The sequence below is a fragment of the Camarhynchus parvulus genome, chromosome 2 (assembly GCF_901933205.1).
Source record: "Camarhynchus parvulus chromosome 2, STF_HiC, whole genome shotgun sequence".
In the NCBI taxonomy this organism is placed as follows: domain Eukaryota; kingdom Metazoa; phylum Chordata; class Aves; order Passeriformes; family Thraupidae; genus Camarhynchus; species Camarhynchus parvulus.
The window spans coordinates 41,309,449-41,334,088 of NC_044572.1; the positions used below are offsets into that span (position 1 = coordinate 41,309,449).

At 39.8% G+C, this 24,640-nt stretch overlaps 1 protein-coding gene across 1 annotated transcript in view; it reads right to left on the reverse strand.

Annotated features, from left to right (window-relative positions):
- Positions 1 to 20,471, reverse strand: part of GADL1 (glutamate decarboxylase like 1) — a 79,405-nt gene extending 58,934 nt beyond the window's left edge. The window contains exons 1-6 of the mRNA XM_030971642.1: positions 20,388 to 20,471; positions 9,114 to 9,283; positions 8,188 to 8,314; positions 6,451 to 6,541; positions 5,955 to 6,061; positions 4,372 to 4,487 (exon numbers count right to left, since the gene is read on the reverse strand). Of these exons, the coding sequence (XP_030827502.1) occupies positions 4,372 to 4,487; positions 5,955 to 6,061; positions 6,451 to 6,541; positions 8,188 to 8,314; positions 9,114 to 9,283; positions 20,388 to 20,394 (618 nt within the window). The 5' untranslated portion in view covers positions 20,395 to 20,471. The remainder of the gene's footprint in view (positions 1 to 4,371; positions 4,488 to 5,954; positions 6,062 to 6,450; positions 6,542 to 8,187; positions 8,315 to 9,113; positions 9,284 to 20,387) is intronic.
- Positions 20,472 to 24,640: the final 4,169 nt, after the last annotated feature.

Here is a 24,640-nt window from a genome sequence, read left to right on the forward strand (position 1 = left end):
AAAAGCAGAGGAAAAGAGAAGAAAGAACAGAGGGAATACAAAAACAAACAGGCTGCAAGAGAAATTATTTTTCCTCCAGAAGAACCTCTGTACTTCCTGGAAAATTCTGTCTTTCACTAGGACAGAAAAAGAACAAGACCCATAATACTACACAGATTTAGCATATGCTTTCTTTGATGAAAAAGCAGGTCTTTCAGTTATATTGATTGAAAAATGTAAGAATTTCTTCCTCCCTCTTCATTACTACAAGCCATTATGCTAAACTGCATTGCATCATTTTAAGAAAAAATATACCAAAGAGCATTTAGCAGCTACAGTCACAAGAGCACCAACTAATTCACTTTTCACAATTCCCTTTCCAAAAAAAGGAGAAAGAACTATCCAGATTAAAAGTATTATTTTAAACACTGTGAGTTCAGGTTACTCTTGCCATGTCTTTCACAGTTTAATTTGTTTGGACAAATTATTGAATCTGTAGCCATTTGTAGTAAGAAATTACCATCTTAGAGCACAAGATCAAATTGGAACATTGGTGCATTTAAGATGTGCTGCTGTACTATTTTACCTATATCTAGACATAGTTTTCATTTCCTAATGATGTTTGCAAAGACAAGGTACTTTCTACCTGTGCACATTAAAACAGAAGACAAATTTGTATTCTCTTGATTTTAAAAAGTTTCCTAGAAACATGATTGCATAAAGCAATTACCTTATTATGAGATTGTTTTATTACTCATTTTTGTCTGTTGTAATTTCAACAGGGGACAACATGATAAGTTAATGTTGTGTTCTCTCGCTTTATTACTTTCATGATCAAGTTGCACTGGGGAGGAATTTAGTTTCATTTCATCTAAAAAAACTGCTCGCATCAGCATGTACATTTCAACTGTTTACACAGCCTCTTGTACCCTTACTTGCCTCAAATTTATCAGATTTCTACCTTTCAGATCAATGTAGCACATACTTGTGCCAGAATAAAGTTTAGATGGGACTCAGACAGCAAAAGGGAATAAAAAGGTGGGCTGATATCTATAACTAGAACAGCATTTATCTCCTACAGAGCCACAAATCATTTCTCCAGAAAGGGATATAACAGTTACTCTTCTGCTGCTCCTGTCTCAAGGGGACTCACACTGCTATGGTCCAGCAAAGGTATTACAGAGTAGCAGCATAAACAGTGTTCACTGCATATCACCACAGTTTTGAATATCTAAGCATTTACTTACAGGAACAAGGGGCCTTTTTATACCTGAAGGCCAAGCAGAATATGTGAGGACCTTGGGTGGGCCATGCATTAAATATACATCTTTATATTATCCAAGAACATACAAAAAATACATAGCCCCAGATCACATAAGTCATTGAAAGTCTGTGCATTCCCCTGCTTTGCAGCAGGGCAACTCTTTCAACTTGACAAATGCCAAACTGAAACTTAGAGACTTAGCAAATCAAAGCAAAAATAATTTTATTTCAGCCAAGCCCTAAAATGGCACAGTGGCCTTGAACAGTCATGTCTTTTGACTCCTTATCAATGCTCCGTTCATTATAGCCTCATGGCTTCTCCATGCCAATGCTCTTGCCTGATTCATGATGAAGATAAACCCAGGTTGTTAATTTCTCCAAGTTTTGTTTTACTTTTTGTTTGTTTTGTTGGGGGGGTGGGGGGGTGGTGGACAATTTGTTTCTCCAGGTACCTCTTCAGTTAAAACAAAGCAAACAAATCCAACAAAAACGAAGGATGTTTGGCTGAGGGGATTGAGTGTACCCTCAGGAAGCTCACAGATAACACCAAGCTGGGTGGGAAATTGATCTCTTGGAGGGTAGGAAGGATTTGCAGAGGATTCTGAACATGTTGGATTGATGGGCAAGGCCAAGGGTGTGACATTCAACAAGTCAAAGTGCCCAGTCCTGCACTTGGGTCACAATAGCCCCAGGCAGCACTACAGGCATGGGGAAGAATTGCTGGAAAGGGGCCCAGTGGACAAGGACCTGGGGGTGCTGGTTGACAGCCAGCTGAACACAAGCCAGTGTGTGCTCAAGTGGCCAAGAAGGCCAATGACATCCTGGCCTGTATCAGCAATGGTGTGGCCAGCAGGACCATGGCAATGATTGCTCCCCTGTGCTCATCACTGGTGAGGCTGCACCTCAAATCCTGAATTCAGTTTTGGGCCCTTCACTACAAGAAAGACACTGAAGGGCTGGAGCATGTCCAGAGAAGGGCAACAGAGCTGGTGAGGGATCTAGACAGTGAGTCCTATGAGGAGTGGGTGAGGGAGTTGAGGGTGTTTATCCTGGGAAAAGGCTGAACAGAGGGGACCAACCTTACTGCTCTCTACAACTGCCTGAAAGGAGAGTGTAGCCAGGAGGGAATCAGGCTCTTCTCCAAGGCAACCACTGACAGGATGAGAGGACACAGCCTCAAGCTGTGCCAGGGGAGTTTCAAGTTGGACAATAAGAATTTCATCACAGGAAAGGTTAAGCATTGGAAGTTTGCCCAGGGTGGCGCTGGAGTCACCATCCCTGGAGATGTTCAAGAAACAGCTGGACATGGCATTTAATGCCATGGTCTAATTGACAAGATGGTGGTCAGTCAAAGGTTGAACCTGATGATCTTAGAGGTCTTGCCCAACCTAAATGATTCCTTGGTTCTGTGATTCAAAGATGGAAAATGTTAAATAAGAATCAAAATAAAAACAATAATAAAAGAACTAGGATTGTATGACACCAGCACTCCCGTACTTGTTTCAAGTGTGGGCTACTGATTACATATATTCTCAACATGGCTTATCTGAACAAAAGTTTCCAAAAAGTCATCTAGCTTGGCCTCAGTACATGTGGATCTAAAATAATTATAAATTAATATGCCCATTTCATCCCTCATAACACTGAATAAACACTAGTGATCTTAGAAAATAGTCACACTATCTGGCTCTTAAAAGCATCAATTTTACAGTAAATGATTATTGAGTACTAAAGATTACTTAGTTGTTTGAAGCAAACAAAGTATTAGAGATCAAAAGCATGGCCTTAAAAATAATTTACCAATTTATTTTTCCTGGTCAGCTTTATGTTTTATGGTTTTGGTCTTCCTGGTGAAGCAAAGACATAAAAATAAATTTATTCTGGCAGACAATTAAAATATCCTTTGACATGAATTTAAATGTTTGCTTATTTCAGAGTAAGAAAATACGCTGCAGTTAAACCATGCAATGAAATAAAATGTTACTTCATGATGAAAGTTTCATGGGCTTCACTTCAAAAGCATTTATGCAACTTGCTTCAAACTCATTTTTTCCTCCTTAACTATATTGAAGAAGTAACATGAGGGATTAAGTATGAACTGGCATGTATTTTCATACACACACTTTTCAGAAAAAGAAAAGAAAGCAAACATGAAGATATATTTTTTGGGGGGGAAAACAAACAAACCACCTTTATTTAGAACATGTGGGCTCTGTTCCAAAAGACATGTTATCTTGGAAAACTTACACAATGCCTTCATCCCTCAGGCTTCTTCAAAGTAAGCCTCTCATCTATTTACACTGTAAAGTGTTTGGAGCATAAACGTCTGGGCTAAAATTATCCTAGTAAGTCCATATTTTCTAATACAACAAGGTTCTGTGCAGGCTTCCACTGGGGCTTTTACATAGAAGAGTCAGAATTAATGACAACTCTACACTAATCAAATGATAAACTCTCAAAACTGAAGGGACAGGAAAGAGAAAAAAGCCTCCAAAATCTACCTTCAGAATAAATGTATGAATGTAATTCAATTTCCCACAGGCATTTTCGATTTATATCATTCAAAAACTTTAAAAACTGGCCAGGTATTTTCAATTATTTAAAGAAAAAATGTCTAAAGGTTCAGAATTTTTTTTCTGAGACACATATGGTGGGTTTGACTCTGTACCACATCCAATCTGTATATTCAGACACAGGGCAAAATGGGAGCTGCAGAGAGCCATCTCACAGGCCCACAAGTACTGAGTTTAGTACAAATTAAACATGCAGAAAAAAACCTTTGACATCCAAAACCCACCTACGATTCCTGCTAGACTTTATGCTGTGGGAAATCAAATGCTGCAGACCTCCACAATACAGCACATGCATTCTGCTTCAGGTTTGCCCCATGTACAACCTGTTCTTGTATCAGCAGTTTTCAAAGCAGAAACATCTGTGTTTGTTTTCTGAAAGCAAGGAAGCTTCTGCAGGGAAATTTACCATCAGACTTCTCCACTTTGCTCCAATATTCCACATCATATCCTGATGTCAGAATTATTCTACCAGTGCCCCATTAGATATGCAAATGACATCATTTTGCAGCTACTGAAAAAATAAAGTTCAAAAAGCTTTTCTTTGTTTTTGTTTTACCTCTTCTGAAGCGAACAGAACTAGTCTTGGCAGACCTGAGAGCCCTTTCTCCTTTATCTCAGGGCAAAACTTGTACCTTGCTAAGTTCATAGCATACATATTAGAAATAGAGCCACCTGCAAAAAGAGACATACAAATATTGTATTAGCCACAGTACGAGTACCTTTCCTGTATCTGAGAGCTTGACCTATTAAGGGAAAAATAAACCCCACAGGCGTCCTTGTGATGCATCCATCACAGTTTATTTCCTCCCCTGAAGGCTACACCCATAAAATGAACCTTGGGCTCTGCAGCAGGCATGGAAGCAGAGCCTGTTTGGATGCTCTTTGGGGATATTTTCCTCTTTGAGGAATACGAGCTGTGCCCAAGCAGTCCTTCCCAACAGAGAAAACCCTGGCACAGCACCTTTCCCTCTACACTGCAGCAGAGCAAGCTCAGCTGCCTGCACCAAGCTCAGAGCCTTGGAGATCTCTTGGGCAACCAGGCCTCAGAGGACCAAGGGAGAAAAAAGGTCTTTGGAAAAAAAAAGCCACTCAAAAATAAACACAGTGAGTGGGAACTGAAAGATCTGCAAGGTAAGATCTGGACAAGTTTTATTCACTCGGGACAGGTTTTATTCACCTAGAAGAACAAAACCAAAGCAGTAAGAAAAACCCTTACATAAAACTAGAACAAAAACAAGGGCAATTAATCTTTCTTCTCTCAGTAGATCACTAAGTATTAAGCCATAAATTCTTCTGTAAAAGTAAGGCTTCTACTAAAAATACACATCAAATTTGATGTGAAAAAAGAAATCCATACCAGTAATATATTTAAAAAATAGGGATTTTTATCTTGTTTATTTTTCTACTACTCATGTGTAGGCTAGAATTACTGACTTTGTTTCTGTTTGGGAGGGGGAGTTTAAAACTCATGTACTCATTTAATTTCTCTTCTCACCCCCAAAATAGATATAAAAGCTTCACAACTATCCCAATTATTTGTTACCTGAATAATCTGTGAAATATCACCATTATGCTTCATTATTTCAGTGTCGTGGGCTGAAACATTGCCTTACAGAACATTTGAAAAACATGGTTTATCAAGCAGCTAAAGAAATATCTGTTTGGCCTGCCTTATCATAACGTTTAATAAAATTATACAAATTCAAAGGAGTTAAGAGCATGTAAATTCTTGCTCCCACAGTTCATATGCAGGATACACAGATCTATGCCCTCAGGCACCATGGATTGGCATCTAGCACATAAATAAGCTCCCTGTCTGTCAGCTCAATTGACTCCTTCCAATAAGGCTGTTGGTATTGTTAATAAGGTCAGGAAGGGCATCAGCTACAAACAATTAATTTCAAATAATTCCATATAATTATATTTAATGTAGAAGTGTTTTCATTCATTCACTGGTCAAAATCGCTGAATTATTACTAGAAACACATAAGATAAGCCTAGAAATAAAAATAAAATAGTTTCGTCTATCACTACACTTTTGCATGCATTTTCAAATATGCAATTTGTATGACTCCAGTTTTTATAGAATTAATGGTATTAGGCAGTTTATAGGCAGCTTGAGGTCTGAACTGTTCCTACCTGGATTAAATATACCATCCCCTTCTTCCCAGCCTATGAATTCAATCATTTTCTTGATGACTGCTTCCTCCACCAACAGAAACACAGGGGATACTTCATATGTGTATCTAAAGAGAAATAACAGCATGATAACTGGTATTAAAACCACATAACTCATGGCACAGAGCATTGCTAAAACTAGATAAAGGCTTCTTGCACCTTGCTTTAATCTATCAGCAGGTGATCACCACCAGCAGTAGGACTCAACTAAAATCATTGTGGATCTGATACAGTAGAGTAATTGCTTATTTTCTGGCATCCTTGCAAAAAAAAATCTCTCCTCATAAACCCCAACTTCAGCCAATCTAAATCAGAGGGTTTCCCTCTCCCAAAGTCTTGCACAATTCCCGCCTCTTCTGTATCAGTGAAAACAGAAATCAGAAGCAAGGAAGCAAAAAAGCTCTTATTCCAAAAAGCATACTAATTCATCATTAAGAGGACAAAGAACCACACTTACACACTGGGGTTCAGTGCTTCTGTAATGAAACGAGCCACTAACGAGTAATAATCTATTCCAGCATACAGCTGATTGAAAAATCTCGGGTGATCTGGAAATAAAGATGAAAAGCAAGTGACAGGATATACCAGAAAAGGGAATACATCACACTCCCTCTCAGGTGAATGCTGATCACTGCAAACCACAATATTCAGTATTCTCTGGATTTGCTGTCCTTTCCTAAAATTAGACATTCCTTTGAAAGTAAATTTAATAAGCACTTTCAAACTTCAAAACATGTCTTGAGAAATGCAAGTGGTGCACAGAATAATTGTGAGTTGTTCACAAGTTTTATAAAGCAAAAAATAAAAGGGATTGACAATTGAGTATACATAGTGCCTTTAAACAGTGGTTTTTAGAGGCCACACTCAATGCTCAGCCAAATTTTACTAAGCCATAGAATACAGGATCCCAAGCAGCTGTGCCTTTTCCCCCACCAGAGTTTCAACACAGAGGGAGACAGGCAGTCTTAATAGCTTGGAAAATTTTGCTGCAGACTTAAAATGAAAGAGGATTTATTTACCCTCCTTTAAACACTGAGATATAACTAATTTTGACAAAATTCTATACTATTGCTGACCATAAAAACAACTCCGTTCAACAGCGGGGTCACCACCTAAATTTCAATCCATAGCACACAGCATTTTTACATGCGAAACTAGGTAAACAGTATGGCTCCATTTATATTATAACTAGGGCTTCAATAAATGTCTACACTCAAATTAAAGATTATTTGCACAGCATATTTTTATATACCACATCCTTTCTAAGGTGTCATATTATAATCTAAAGGCAACTTGCAAAAGTAAGATAAACAGGATGTCTTCCAGTAACTCAGTAATTATATCTGCATACTATTAGTACACTACCCCTGCAGATCAGTATCACTACTCTTATGTGGTTTTCAAATCATAAGTTCCCTCTCAAAATTATTTTACAGTTTTACTCTGCAGCAACAGTGATTGTAGCAGGGAATGCAGCCCAGAAATGCACAACAAACTATATCAAATGTCTTTCTTACTTAACAAAATACAGCCTAAGCCGTACAACATCTGAAATCCTGAGCTACTGATTCACAGTGCCATTTCCTGAACAGATGTTGTTCATCCCTTTTCACCAAGATTGAATTACCCTGCACACGCTGCAGAAAGGTTAGCTATAGAGAACTAATCCTGCAGAGCTGTGGTGTACTGTCTCTGAAACACTGCAGGCTCTCTTCTCATGGTGTCTGGAACAGGAATTACTGCCTATCAGCAAATTAACAGCCTGCAAGACTATTGCTCAAATAGAACAATAATAAATGGAGGGTCGTCACTAAGAACATATGAGAGCAGTGATGGTGACTTCAAATCTCATCACAGACAGCAGGAATTCACACAAAAAGGTCCTTCTCCTGCCTGTTTTGCTAGACTGTTGTGTCATTTGTCTAGATGACTTTCCCAAGACTTCAAAATGACAGAATCTACTATTAATGCAAAGGACATTACGTTAATTACTTTTGATTATTTTGCCATTATGACATATATTAGTCAAGCCTATGGTGACCAGAATTCAGTCAAACAACTGTTTGCACACTTGTATAGGCAGAAGGGAAACAAACATTCACACTCCCATTTCCCTAAAAGGTGACAGAGGTTTGTAAAGACTATCCCATCTAAGTTAGCATGCAGAGCAACAGTGCTTAAACCCCATTCCTACTGGTTTTGACGCTGTATTTTATAACATCATGGCAGAGCTGCAGGATCTTCTGATGACATTCTCCAGTGTCCCTCATCTCCAGGTCAAGAATCTGCTTAAGCTTCTCAGGGGCTTGCCACTCACAGACCTAGTGATGGGGAGCAGGGCAGACACCATCAGTGAACAGCTTAGCTAGGAGCAAGAGGTTAGAGAGTACAAAGTAATCACCCCATTCAGCTCTGCTTCCACAAAACTTCCCGTGGCAGGGCAGCGTGCCACCAGAAAATACATCCAGTAAGCTGGCCTCATGGGATATTGGTTTTATCATGCCTCAGACAACACTCAAGCATAAACATTAGAGTGGGAAATGCTGAAAGGCAGAAAAGAAAGAAGCCTGCAGCTCAAATACTGCTGTTAGCTAAGGATTTGTAATCACAGCATTTCAGATGCTTCTCTGCCCAGGGGTGGGAGCAAGCAGTTCATGCCCAAAGGCAAGCACAGTTTATTTGCAGGACCTCTTCCCATACAGCCTCTTAAGCAGGTTCTGCAGAACCCACAGCAATCTTACAATGTTGTCCTTTCACGGTGGTACCACACCCACTTTCCTCCTTCTCCAACACCAGTGTCTCTGACGAGAAAACAAATAACCCCCTTCCAAACATGAAAAACACTACAGCCATTTGTGATCTCAAAGAAAATGACCTCTGCATTCTGAGATTAAAAAAAAAATAATCATTTTCTGGCAGATATGTATGCTAATTATGTTATTGGAAGGTTTTATAATATATTCTTTATTAATTTGTAAGGCTGTATTTTATTTTGGAGCCAAGCACAGACTAGAAACGATTTTGAGGCCACTCAGAGTGTAATAAAATAGTGCTTATAAAAAATTGATTTATTGTTCATTACCTTCACTACAAAGTCTCAACAACCCTCTATGGCTTTACCTTTTCTGTTACATCATCCGCTTTCTGGACAACTTCTTCCATTATAATCTTACAGGCCTCTTCCACAAATTTCTCTCCTGCCTTTGAGTCCATTATTGGACCATTTAGGATGACCCCATCCACCAAAACAGCATTCTTCTTCTGCAGCATCTCCTGCTTGCAAAAACCAACTGTAAGAGAAATAACTCATCATTAAGGCAAGGATAAATAAATAATAAACAAAAAAAAAATTCTTTCATTGCTGGAGATCCAGTCAACTTAAGAAAAACCCCACATGGACTTTTTACCCATACAAAAATCCTAGATTTTGGTGGAAGAATCTTTACAGACAAAAAAAACCCAAACACATTACTTCAAACATAGACTGTTATTCTGCAGGTAATAATAGCCTACTTGTATTGAATCTACTGCTTTCTCTAACATACAAAAGCATGCAAGGGACCTTCCAAACACAGAGGAAAAAACAGTTCTGGCTTAGAACATGTTACAGCTGTACAAATAGAAATACAGAGAAAGATAATGGGCATTTTTCTTAACTGAAAATGTTTCCCTCCACAAGCCATCCCTCTGCTCCCAATTTTTCATGAAATAACTTTCAGCTTTGTTTGCTGTATCTTTATGCTGCTCCTTACCACCAGCCAGTCCCCTTGCTCAGAGTCGTCTGCATTCTTTACAGAGTGCTTCACTGACGCACACTCCCTGAAAAAAAATCCCTTCAATGCCACATACCTGTACTTCTTTCTGCCCTTATCCCATTAAGTGCCCTCAGTCACTAATTACAATAATCTGCTGGGCAGATTATCTTGTTTATTTTGTTTATTCCTTTCTCCAGTGATGATCTCTTTCCCCTTCCTCACCTTTACCCAGGAGACATACTCTCCTCCATGAACACATTTTTACTTCCACCTTTGCATTACCCCTGAGAGCTCATCCAAGATGCTTGTAAGACACTGGCCAACAGTGGCAACTACGTATCTCTTTCATGTATTGATTTCACATGGCAAGATGAGGACTCTGGTTTTCACCAGCATGAGGATGAAGATGAAATTGAGACATTTGGAGATATGGAGGGAATAGATATTTGAAACAGTATCACACTGAAAGGAGAAGCGGTAACTACTGTAACCAAATTACCTGGGTTACAGGCCCTGTCTGTTCACTGATCCTGCTTTAGAATAGCTGAGGTCTATGGAGCCAGGCAGCACTGCCACCATGAGTTTTCTCCATTTACAGTGAGGATGGTGCGAGGCTGGGGCGTATGGAGAAATGGATGCATGTTCTGTGCCCAAAACAGCTTTATATTATTGCTTTACTTTTTGCCACACTTGCAAAGTAGAGAAGACAGGTGGCTCTTTCACAGGTCTAAACAACTAAATTTCCAGAGGACTGCCAGGCACTGCAGTCTGACACATTCATCATGTTTATCATAATTACAGCTCCTCATGCACAGGAGGACTTGGAAGAACAACAGTGATGCTTAGAAATGTGCATCACTTCAAGGTCCATTGATTGAAAGAAACCCTGCTAATCCCATGAGCTTTTATTTTCTGGTGACTCAGAGAAGCTATTCAGTTCACTTTGACTTATCAGGGGAGATATGACAAACAAGACAAAATTCTAACATGAGATGGGACCTCACACTTCTCATAATGCTGCCAACAAAAATAGCACACACACACACCCCTCTCCCTGACTTTCTGAAATTACATCTTTTTTTAATCCAAATGGGCAGCATACTAAATTTTTCTGAACAAAGTAGCCTTCAGCCCATTGTTACAGGAAAGGCATAAATGTTCCTACTGGACAGATGGAGAACAAGCAGGCAAACAGTATTAAATCTTCAACAGGCAAAGAGGGAAAATCACAGACATCAAAAACGTCAGTTCTCATCATGCTTTCCAGCACACCACAGCAGAGGCACTGTAAAGAAACTGCAGCTTTGAAAAAGTCTTAGATGTTTATCTCTGGAAACACAAGCTAGTAGGTCAACTTTATAAGATTTAAAACCCTGGGTATTACCAGGAAATTAAAGGCATCAGGGTTTTGGGCAGAGAGAACAATTTTGTGTTGAGACTTAGCTATTTGATGCATAAATAGCTGCCATAAGTGCTATTCAGAGTTTAACATAAATACAAAAAAGAATTTCAACCTTAACATCACCTGGAGGGTCTATGATCTCTATGTATGCCAAAGGTGTTTTGTTTCTATGAAAAATAGGACAGGATCTAAAAAAGAACTCCGTGGGAGATTAATATTTATTGCAGAGAACAGATATTGATACTTCTTTTGGTTAAAAGCAGTATTGATGGCAGAGCGAGAGAACTCAGTTATTCTTTAACTCCTTTTTTTGGTTGGTTTGGGGTATTTTTGTTGGGGTTGGGGTTTTTTGTTCTCCATAAACTCTCTGCTAGAAGCAGAGTTGTGAAAAAGATTTCTATTGATAATTCCCTTAGCCCTATTCCCGTCACTTTTGCACAGAGATAAGATCCTAGTATTTCCATGACTTTACAATGATCTTTTTTGAAGGAATTCTGCAACAGCAGAACTTCACATTACTTTTTCTACCAGGTCTCCAGGGAACTGAGTCATAGGTCTAACAGCTTCCTGTTTGAAGCAGGTCTGTTCACCTCTACACACAGCTTTACAGTCTCCCTAGGATGCTTTGTGGATCCTGAGGAAGATATGATCTGGAAAATGGGTGATGGTGTATCCCTAATCCCCATACCTGTTTCAGAACTTGAGCACAGCCTATGAAAGAAAGGCAAGGCAGCGAGGTTATAAGGAAGAGCTGGAAGACAGACTTCATTTCAACAGCATTTCACCTGTGTAAAGCTCCAGCAAAGAGTTTGTAACTCTGCCCATATTTTAATTCATGGAATAATACTCCTTGCAATTATTTACCACTTCCTCAATAATTTTTTTTGGTTATCACTTACAATTTCAATCTGAATTTGTTGCAAATTCTGCCCTGGAATATACCATAAAACCATTACCTGAAATTAGCAGAAACTTCACAATTTAGCAATTACTTCACAACCAGGTGTTAAATCAAGCCCCAAGCACACACATTTTTTTAAGATAGTCTTCAGGTTTCAGAAACCACTACTGGATACATACAGTCTTCTCATCCCTCATGATATTTCTGCAATTGATGATACTTAATCTTCTATGTGTAGTTATCTGACTTCTGGAGTCCTTATGAGATGATGAAACTCTTCCCTATCAAAAAATTATTGTGTGTCCTCTTGGTTGCAGTAAAACCCTGAAGAGGAAAACTAAGAAGATGATAAACATCTGAAATTCCATAATATTTTTTCTTTTTATCACATTTTTTAAAGAGGCCAATGATCACTTCATTATGCTTTAGATAGATGAACCTCCAAAAAGATTCCAGTTCACTTTCTATGTCACAATTAAATAGATGCCTTTAACATATTCTCAGAGCTCAGCATCCAAGCTAAGAAACACACATTATGCTGATGATACATATTGTGTCGTATAAAAAAAATCATTCATCAAATGCTTACATTATTTTCCAAAAATTTTGGGCCTTTTATATATCTGTGTCAGACACATCAGATTGCACTAAAGGAACACCACTTTTCTTGAAGTGGGAGAGTCCCCTTCATAGAAAGAGCATCTTGTCACATACACCTCTTTTGTTTTCAAATATGATAGGGAAACCATCTAGAGATGTGACTGTAATAAATATGTTCTTTCCTATTTGAGAATACAGAAACATACTCTGAAGCAGACTCAGAAAACAGACTTCCAGAAAATACATCAAATGCAATTTCAGCCAAATGGCTCCAGGCTTGAAACAGAACTAAAACTTTAGCAAATGGAAGTGCTTTAACAGAGAGATTAAGAATTACTGACTGTTAAAGATATTTTTCTGCAAAAGAGAAGACTCAATTCTGCTCCAGTTGAAGGCAATTGGGCATTCCGCCACTGGCTTCAGCAGCAGCAAAATCAAGCACATAATTCTCATATTTTATCCTGAAAGAAATATTCTATTACAGAAGCCTAAGTATTTCCAACCAGCATTTCATTTTTATGATCAATATTATTTTCCCAGCAGCAAACATAAATTAATTGGAGTTGGAATAATGTACAGGAAAAAAATAAACATTTTTTCAAATGTTTCTATATCTTTATGGAAGTACTACATATATTTTAAAAGCTTCATCTGTTTCTATATTTGACTGCTCAATCCTTGCACTATAAAAAGAAACTGAAGCATTGTACTTGGCCCATTCTTACAATATTTGGGAGAGTAGCATGAAATTATCAAAAAGATTTACTGCTAACAAGGTGAATGAGGAAACAGAAGGGAGTTCTTGTGAAAGAGTAGCTTATGCTTGAATGCCAGAGCCAAATCCTGTTCAGTTTATACTGTATTAGCCCCACTGACTATTTGAGGGAATACAAAAATCGGGCTTTGACCAAAGGCCTATTTCTACTTTGCAACAAATGCAGTAGTACTTGCCAGCATTAATCAGAAAAAAAAATAAATTAAATTTCTCATTCTGTATGATCTAGTCATGGGTCTTCTTTCAGTGTGTCCAGCAAAAGAAAATAAGTGCCTTCAGTATCAAGACTCCACCACGTTTAATGAATTACTGTGGTGCCAGATCATGTATCAAAGCATTAAAACATACTTGTCCCACACTATGCAGCTATTTGAGTCCCTTGGTATAAACAATCTTTAAAGCAACTTCTGTTTCTTTAATCACTGCTTTCTGTACATACAAATAAAGTAAAACCACTCCAGTCTTAGGGCAAAAATATATTGTTTCTTCATAAACTGATTTCCCAGGCCTCTCACCAAGTAAAGGAGAGGCAGTTTTCTTAAAATCCAGTATATGAAATTACCTGTTGCCCTGGAAAAGCTATCCATAGGAAAAAAAGGAGTAGGCACATGTATGATAGGGCTTATGCAATTCCTCCTATATTACATATTCTTTTTTGCAGATTTATGGACCAGGCCTGTGGATAGAGAACAAATTGGGTACCTCCCCTCAGAAGGTCGGCAGCAGCCACCCCCACACAGGAATCCTCTGACTGTGAAAAGGCAAATGTGACCTTTATAGAGAAGGACCCAAGGAAAACAAAAGTGCTTGTGTCTGGGCTCCAAAACCCCTGAATAGACTCATTGAGCTCACTGCTAGCACTGAACAGCAACAGCACTACAAATGGGTCCTATTCTCCATCCCACACCTGAATTTCCCTTTCCTAAAGAAAGGGTTGGAAGAATGAAATGAGGAGAGAAGACACAGAGATGAATATCTGACAGGGAATGTGAGGACCACTCTAGGACAGAGGTCCTGTTTTCAGAGGTATTTCCTGAGTTCTGAGGAGGGACTCTTTCTAGCTGAATGCTCATAACATCTCAGGTTGTGCTGTCCTAGGCAGGATTGGCTTAAAAAAAATAAAGGCAAGTAAAAGTTAAAATATAAGATCAGACATTTTTATGCAGCCAGTCCTTGGGAACTGGCTGCAAAATGTTAATTTTTCATAACATCTCTGCAATGCCCTAACCAATAAGTGCAGGAATGATTTGTGCTGTAACATTTCCAATTAGGAAGAAAGGCTGTGGAGAATTGGAATTCACCTTGCTGCAAAACTGAGAAACAGCAAATGCCAACTATGAAATGGAAATCCCAACTCCCTGACCCCAGTGAGATTCTTTCTCACATGTTCTAACACTTAACACCTGCTAACAGTGTAGGAAGTATCTAAGAAACAGAACTCTTTTCGTTTTAATTAAAAGTTGTGTATTGATGGTGAACATCTAATGAATGTTCCTTTTTCAGTGGAAAAGTGGCTGAATCTACAACATTCAATCAAACCATTGTGTATGGTATAGAAGAGTTAACTTCAGGAGGCTGAGTTCAAACAGAAATTATGAATACAGGTGTGACCCACACAGAACATAGAGAATCCCTGAGACTTTTATGGTCCTGTTGAAAAAAAAAGATTAAATGAAAACACAAATAGCTTTTTTTATCCAAATGGAAGTTCTACAACTTGTTTTAAAAGGGTTCCTGACAGCCTGCAATTTCATGCAAGAACTATATTTTTATTCATAATATAAAATCAACTTTTAGCTCCAGTCTTTCAAAAATCAACTAAGAAGGCAGTAATTTACCAAAACTGAGTTTAATGGGATTCAGTGCAAGTTAAAATGTAGAAATCGATGAAGTCTAAATTTCATTTTCAGAAGTTTTACCTGCACATTCAAGTTACAGTCAAAACAAGTATTTTCCTCTCACTTTTTCATATCATAAACACTTCCATATTTTCTGCTTCCTACAAAGGATTTCCAGTCGCTGTTTAATAACTCATGCCCACAACTCTGAGATATACCCTTATTTACTAGCATGGGGAAGCTAGTGCATAACAAATCAGAATGTAACTTTCCAGACCACTAGGTTCTCTGAACTAGTTCCTACATAGATATTCATAATTTATTAGCCTATCAGTTCAATGTAAAAGTAGTTTAAAATAGCTCAATGCACTTTCAAAATGGAGCAAGTTGCCTTGCCCAGGCTGTTATAACGCTGCTGGTCACAGCAGCAGAGATTGGTCACACAGAGGAGGGACCCAGCAGGGCTCTGGACACACCATTTCAGGTTGTGCCCACCGTGGGTTTACTACCTGATTTTGGGAAAACACTCCTGAGCTGCAAGAGGCCAGGCTGCTGCATGGCACTGGCAGGGGCCAGCAGAAGACCCTAGCAGTCCTTTTCTACAGCATCAGTCTGGATGGTGCCTGGTGGAAGCCCAGATCTGATCCTGCTGTGCGCACCAGGCTCAGCAATGGCAAGCTGAAAGAGGCCCACACAGAGCCACCACACTGCCTGTAGTCTGACTGCACCCAGAAAATGGATACCTTATTTTGTTTGGGGTTTGTTTGTTTGGACCATGCCAAAACTTAAATCAGTCATTTGACCTCAGCATTAGCACTGCAACCAAATACCAGGTACATACAGCATTTGTCACCTGCTCTTTCCCCTTCAGGCTGGTGCCAGAGCTTTTTAACATGATATATTGGCCCCAAAGAGGGCACAGTAATCCCTGAACAATGGAGTAGGGCTGCTTGCGAAAAATTAGTTTAAGCAGCTCAATCAGACCCTGCAAGCTGTCTTACAGTGTAACCAGCAGAGGGATGCCAAGCCACTTAAAGACAAGATTTCCTGTTGAAACCCTTGTCCATTTGCCAGTGGACAAGGTCATATTTATAAGGCTTTTCAGCATACATAAGATGAGATGTGACAAAGGGCAGAGACAGCTAAGCTTTAGAGACACAAGCATTTCCAAATTATCCAGATTTAACCAACTACTCCATAGAGTCATTGCTACTTTGCTGACAAAAGACTGTGGTCACTAAGAACCATCTTTCTCATGACATTCATGAGACTGAAAAGCTTCTGGTCCACTGGCTTTTACTTTGAAAGACAATTCTATTTGCTGACACTTGACAAGTTTTTCATTAAAAAAATAAAGATCACATATACTCAAGAAATGGTAACAGAGATGGACATTCATACATTTGAATCAGGTCAAAGACACCTTTTATTACCCCTAGATGAGGCCTGACAATAATTATTAACAGAAATAACCACTACTGATGCGCTACAAGGCAACAACAATTTGCCTTTTCAATTTATTATTCCCTCATTGCATATGTATAAAGCCCAGTAATGCTAAAACAAGATTACTTGTGTGCACAGATGGGAGAACAAAAGGGGGGAAGTGGCCCAAAATTAGCCATGTCCTGATGAGTATCCTGGACTTATCAATGCTTTCAACAATTGCCTCCTACAGCCTCTGCAGTTTGTGACACGAGACAAAGCAAAAAAGGCCATAAGAAATCTAACTTCTCATTTCTGCAAAGCTTGAAGGGGTAAACATCTGGAATGAGCATAAAAAACTATCTCAAATTGGACCACAGAGTAGGAGGAAGTCAGAAATACAGACATGTACTTCAGTGTGTCCATTTTTTCTGTCTTGAATACGTAATAAATGCTTATGCAAATAGAAATGATCTTTAAAGAAGCAGGCAGCTTAAAATAGTCAAGAGCAGGGAAATTAAGGCAAACGAAATCTAAACTGTTTAATAGGCAATAATAGCTGAATCAGTATGCAACAAGATCTCATAATGCATTAAAAAGTGGCAATTCCTGGTTGTATAAGTGACAGTTTAAAAGACGCCTTAATCAAGAAAGAAAAGTTATTTATTGAACTTCTCAAATGTCAAATTAAACTTCTTCACTAAATGTTCATCAACTGCCAAGAAAATTCTTTTTAATTTTAAAGCACCACGAATGCACTCACTCAGAATGGCTTTGTTTGATGCAAGCTTCATTTCTTGCAAAATGATGTCTCCCTTCCTTTGATGAAGCGATATTAGGAAAGATCCAAGCACCTCTTTCATCAGATCAGATTTTAAGACACGGGAGAGATCCTATCCCCCTGCTCTGACCAAAATACTAACCTGAGTGTCACATTACCAGCGCCTTAAAGTCTCCCTAACTCCCAGGGTGTTTCACCACGCTTCACATTACAGCTGCTTGAGATGGCAACATGGCAACATCTTACACAAAATGTTTGCCAGTTCACCTCCCCAGTCTGCTGGTGGCATAAAACCACGTAACTCCCCATTCATACCAAATACAGGCTGAGCCACCAGCAATTCAGAAGTTTAAAGGCAGAATATTGCACAAATGCTGGCTGCTCCCTTCCTCTTGTGACTGCCAGCTCTGACTCTGTTGTTGAGCTAGCAACCTGCTTGAAACTCTGCTTAGCACACTCAGACTTATGCCCCAGAGAAAACAGCTCACCTATTTTTTTTCTCTGAATACAGAATTTGCCAAGCTTTCTCCATGCCAAATCAACCTTGGAAAACTACCCTGATGCCAAATGCATGAAGTATATATGCAGTGAAGATCCCTTTCTGCAGCTAGGAGTAGGAATTTACAACTTGCCCCTCTCTCATTAATGGGATTTTGCTGTCTTTTGTGTGGATGAAAGCATAGCCAAAAAAAATCCTCTTACTCATCCATGCATAGTCATTAGGGTTTCCCTTGTGGACAGTGATGAGATCTGAGAGAAATTAGGCTCAACTAGCAATCAGCAAGATGAAATTCAAATGGTCACTTTCAGATACATTGAGGAGGTTTAAAAAAGAAAAGGGAAAAAAAAGAAAACAAGGAAAAGAACCCAGTGTCACCCCTCAGAGTGCTCCCACTGTGCTCACCACAGCAGCTTCTGCAAGTGTTAACTCTGCACGTTCAAGTCTCCAGTCCACTCTTCCAGCTGCTCCAGCTGTGCAAAGCAAACACAGTGCTAGTGCTGCAACAGGCAGGTGCCTTCAGCCTCTCTCCCAGCTGCTTTCCAATAGGACTTTAAAAGATAAGAGCCCATAATACTGGTACTGAAAGGAGAACTGCATTGATCAGCCCAGAAGGTCTAGTTTTAACAATGGACTCACATTTGCTTATGAAAAAAAAAATATTTCAGCAGGCAGCAAATTTGTACAACCTCAAGAACCACAAAGCCAAATTTCTACAATAACTTGAGCTTCTAGAGGAGGCTACAAAGTAGCCTAACCTCATTCACCATCCCACTTGGAAGAAACTCATTCACCAGACAGAACCTGGCAGAAAACACAGCAAATCACCAAAGACAGAGAGGTCTGTGAGAGTAAAGGATTCCTCATGAGAGGGAAAGCGCAAAGAAATAACAGATGCTACTCATGAATAAGGTGAGACTGGAAAACCTGCAGCAACAAGGGTGGAGATCACATTACTATTAGACACATTCTGTCTTACCAGCCAAAGCCAATAGTTTTGGAAGGAAACTAGGAAAGAAATTAGTACTTTTGGTAGCATACAACAGGCAAAATTTGAACAAGAACATTACTACCCAGCTGAACCACCAGGATCTCAGTCTTTGTGACTGCTGGCAGCATATATTTGAGGTTGTTTTGGCAGAGGATATAAATATAAGCTGCATCTGAAGCAAATGACTTTGGAAGATGCTGTCACTCATACAGTACTGCCCCTGCTACTCATGTAGTACAGCTGTCCTTACAGTACAGCCTGAAACTACTATGGACACCAGAACATATTTACTACACATCAGAACTGTCAGGTAACTTTACAATGCTCCTTCAATTTACGCCAAATAAATAAAAAATGGATCCACTGTTTTTAAAATATCAAGTTTATGCAGTTTTCTCCCAAAAATATGATTTTGTTCAGAGATTTTTTTAAACTAATATAGTGCTAATGATTTGGATTACCCACAAATGCAAGAGACTTCTCAACCTGGGAATAAAAGCTTTTTCACTGTTTCATCCGTGTTTAGGGTAAAATATAAAAGAAACTTATTAGGTCTCAATTTTGATGGTTTTCATAAGACAGTCACAACTTGAGATAAGTTAAGAAATTCTTATCAAGAATATTGATCTTGTGGGAGAGGGGGACAGCCATCTGCAAACACTTTTACTATTTTCTGACTTAGCAATCAGCTTCCATTCACAACACCAAGGACTTCCTCCTTTCTTAACCTCGCAAATTTAATCTCTGCATTTTCTAAGCTCCTCTGGCAGTGTCATTATTGTATTAGCCATACTTCATCCACAGTCCCAGCTTTTATAAATATATGGTCAACGTTCACGTTTCATTAATGATGCAAGGCCTTCCTCTTCATGCGGGCAAAGAACTTGATAACACCTTTACAAAACAGGATTAACTTCTCTCTTACTGACACCTTTTGTTCCAAAGCAAATCCCTGTATTGCTATATATCACTATGTTATTCTGGTGTCTGATGAAAAAAATTAAAAATTTAAATTAAAGGCACTGCTCTTTAAAGATCACTTATTTCAACAAAAACACTGCTCTGCAATGTTTTTATGACAACTGTTGCAAAGCCTGTACCTTATTAAGCCATCCTGGCTACGCTGCTGCTGCGCCGTAACAAAAGGAGGTTACAGGAGGATGCTCAGCAGGCAGGCAGCCCTACACCTGCGCTGCGAACCGAGCCTGCCCTTTCCCCCTGCCCCGAGGCCCCTCTCCCCGCCAAGCCCGGGGTTACCCGCGATGGGGAGGCTGCAGGAGCCCCGCAGGACGAGGAAAGTGTTAAACGCGCCGAGCGGGGCAGAGAGCGCTCCGCTTCCCTCCCCGCAGCTGTCCCGAGCCCCTCCGCCCGCAGCCCGGCCGAAGCGGGGCCACAGGAGGGACAAGGGCTGTGTCCCCAGCCTTTACCCTCCATCGCGGCGTCGCGCTGGCCCCGGAGAGGAGCGGGGGCGGCCCCGCTGTGCCCTGGCCGCTGCCGCAGCCTCCGCTGTGCCCGGGCTGCCGGGGCCGCTATAAATACCCTCGGAGCGCCGGGCCGGGCCGGGCAGCCCCTCCCGCGGGGCAGGGCGAGCCACGGGCACGGCGGCCGGCCACGGCCCCGGGCTGCCTTCATTGCCAAAGCAAGGGGTTGTGGCAGTTGCTGCTTGTGACAACGGGATTGTTTCGCCGCCTCTAAAGCCTGAGCCGGTGCCTCAAAGCCCCCGCCGGGGCTGCGGGCTCCTGGCAGGCCGGCAGCCCTGAGCAGGGCGCGTCCAGCCCACCGCCGGCAGCCAGGCCGGGCACCGCCGCCCGCCCAGGGGATTTGTCACACAGTCACAGATTCTGAGTTGGAAGGGATCCACAGGGATCATCACCGCTTGATGCGCAGGGCATTCCCAAGAGTCACACCATGTGCCCACGAGTACTGTCCAAATGTGTCTTGAGCTCTGTCAGGCTGGTGCTGTGACCACTTCCCTGAGGAGCCTGTTCAGTGCCTGACCACCCTCTGGGTGAAGAACCTTTCTCTAATATCCAGCCTAAGCCTTCCCTGACACAACTCCAGGGCATCCCCTCGGGTTCTGTAGCTGGCCACCACAGAGGAGAGATCGGTGCCTTCCCCACTGCTTCCCCCCACGAGTAATCTGTAGGCTGTAGTGAGGTCCCCTCTCATTCTACTTCTCCAAACTCAACAGACCAAGTTTTAAGGGCTCTGGATGAATTGTGTTCAATGAGCTGTTCCAGTTCATTCCAGGACACGTGCCCCGTACAGCACAGCATACATCTTCTTAATCCTCATCCCTTGATTTCCTCCTAATTACTGCCTCTTAAAATAAATTTCCTCCTAATTACTACCTTTTAAAAGAAAAAGGTAAACAAGCTTTGGTTTTGAGCACTGTTGTAGCAGGAAGGCCTGAAAGTGTCCAAAAATTAAGGACCGATGTCCCCAAAATGTTATGCCTCCCCTTAAAATTAGATCATGATTAATACTTGACAGAGATGTTTGGAAGTAGTGAAATATTCACATGTGAATTGAACATCTATTCACAGTAGTATCCTAATTTTTCTTATTTGCTGGGAAACAAGTGTAGCCCTTTTGTAGCTTAACAGCAGATTCTACCAAGCCATTAATAACTTGTACAATTGGAGAAGATAATTTTGTAGCCCAATAAATATCCTACACTGCAAGAGGTAAGTATTTGAACCTCATTTTGATAAGCAAAAGGGATTGGTATCACTAAATTAAGAGTCTGTAGTTGCCTGGGAACAAGCAATTGTGGACTGATTGTATTCATCATGGGTAAAAGGAAGACAGCCCCAATCAAAACTGTGAATTTCTGCTGCTTCAAAGAGCTAATTTCCCCAAACTGAGAATAACAGTAGGGGCAGCTGACAAGGAAAAACATATTTAGTGTGAATGTCAAAAGAGGGGCTCTCATAAAGCATCTATTAAATGGCCAAAAGACTGACTTTGCAATCACAGAGAGCAGTAACTTTACCATAAAACTTCAAAGGTAGCAATCAGAAAGCAAATGGAAAACAAAGAGAAATTATATAAATTATGGTTGTTATAAATTGCAAGTTACAATACCAGAAATTAATAATTTAATAGGGAAGAAAAAATATCCACAGTTGTGACAACTGAACACAAACACAAAATTTAAAGTGTGTTAGGAACAAAAGAAAACCTAGTGATAGTACTAGCTCACCTCAGTGGTTTTGTGCTGATGTGTAAAATGTAAACATGTTCCATAAGTACTTCTGTGCTAAAAAAGAATCAAGTAGATGTATCTCAAGGGGATTATGAAGAACTGCTCCAACCCACTAGTAATTAAGAAAGGTGAAAATCATGATTTGTGAAACTACATAGGGGTGTTAATCTTATACTAGTGATCAAAAAATGGGGATGTGCAATGAGAAGAAAATACAGGCCAACACTGGCACCCTAAATAATAAAGGGATAATCATTTAATTTAAAAATATTTCAAAGTAATTAACAGAAATAATTCCAGTCTTTTTTATGAAGACCAGGTCTAATCAAACTTCTCTAAATTCATTCTTCAATGAGATTGCTTGTTTGGTTACGTGCATACTGATGGTTCAGGTTTTAAGTCTGAAAGAAAACATGGTACCCCATGATACCATTAAAGCAGATGTTAAATTGAGTAGGCCTTGCCTAATCAGTTTAACTGATGACAAAAAGCAACAAAAAGTAAAGGAACCTTCTTTCAATGGGTATTTTTCTCTGAAAATTACCCCAAAAAGAAAAAAATGACAAAGGTACCAAGCAACCAAGAGAAGCAGTCTGAATTAAGTGGCAAACTGGATCTTGTCAAACAAAATACATCTTCTGTAGCTAAATCCCTGTAATAATCCCTGTGATAAACCTGAAGGATTGTAGGTGGTGTGCACAGAGAGGGTGATGGCACTCGCTGGAAGCAATTTAGGGGCCGTAGTCACCAGCTCATCCTAAACACTGACTGTGATGTTGCTAAAAGGAAGGATTGACCTGCATCGAGGGAGTAGGAATTAGGGAACGTAGGGAACTCTCTGGATATATCACTGATTATACCAATCTTGCATAATGTGTTCCTGTACATGTTTTGAAAAAAAAAAGTCGAAAAATACTAGAGGGGGCAGATTAAGAGCTGAAAATGTGATCTGAGAGTTGAAGAAAAATGCTGCTAAGTGAGATGTAAAGAGCACAATCTGTTTATCGCATCAAAAAGATTGACTTGATTACAGCATATAAGTACCTCCATGCAGAAAAAAAATACTGGATTTTGAAGGGCTCTTTAATCTAGTGGAGAATGGCATAACAAGAAGCTGTGGTAGAAACTGAAGCCAGGAAAATTCAAATGTAGCACAAAATTTTTCTTTTTAAGGCAACAACACATCATTGGAGCAGCTAATAAAGGCACCAAGAATTTTTTAATGATTTTATGTCCCTCAACCAGCCCAAGACGCCTTTCTGGAAGACAGGTTTTAGCCAAATGCAGGCTACTGCTACTGCTCTCACTGCTTATACATGTGTGAAATTTAATGACAGAGGATACAGAGGACATCAGACCATATGACTAAATGGTCCTCTGTGTCTTATTTAATTTTTTCTTCTTATGCTAAGTAATTATAAGAAGGGGTGGCTACTGGTGAGCATCTGCTCAAGATGATATTCTTTGTCAACTGACTGCAATCAGTCTGAAAAAAAGGACTACCCCGAGTGTGTAAGATTCTAAATGATTGCAGGACATAAGACATTCTTGGCAAGCAGCATATGAAATACCAAAAGACAAACAACATTAGTCACCTATTTTCATTTGTCAGTGCACTAAGCTGACAAGATTTCAATTCATTTGTGTCAAAAAGGAGCTCAGAAGAGCTTAAGGAGAAGCTGAAGGAAAGGGCAGCAGTATGAATCCATTAAAAATACTGGCCATCAGACTTAGGTAACGTGGTAATTAAACACAAACTTTGAAATGCTGGCAGGCAAACCAGACAACTAATTCAATATGCAATATTGCACTGGTAAATATAAATTTTCTGTTTTAAATATTTATGGATTTCTTGCCCAGTTTCTGCATAAATGAATCAAGTTACCTCACCTGAAGCTATGATCCCCCATAATGAGCTGTGGTATGCAATGGAGACTAAAAGGTTTGACACAGTTAGTAATGCCTACCTCTCTGAAAGCAGCCAGGACCACACAACTGAATTGTGTTGCACATAAACTATTGAGAACTGCATTAAAATATTAATGAACTAATGTTCTTCTTAAATTGTTGTATTTGCCAGGATGTGAACTTGCATCTTCTCTCTGCTGCTTACCAAGCTGATATGGCAAAGTTACAACATGCACTTGCTGATGTTACAAAGCTGAAAGCTCTCAGTGGCCTTTCTGATCTCGTTACCTGTCCCCCTGCCTGGAGTTTATTCTCTGAGCACAAAACCTTTTCAAAAAGTCAGGAACCTCCTCTAAACTATGCACAACTCAAATGCTGTAAACAAATAGTTAACACAGAAGATTAGAATAACAATTCATTCTTTCCTGAAGGAAGAAAGAATCGTATTGAAGACGGAAAGTTCATTTTGGAGTTCAGACATAATTTTTTTTTTCAAATCCACTACTCCAAAATTCAGAACAAGGGTGCTTTCCAAACAAAAAGCTTTATTTTATCCAAAAGAGG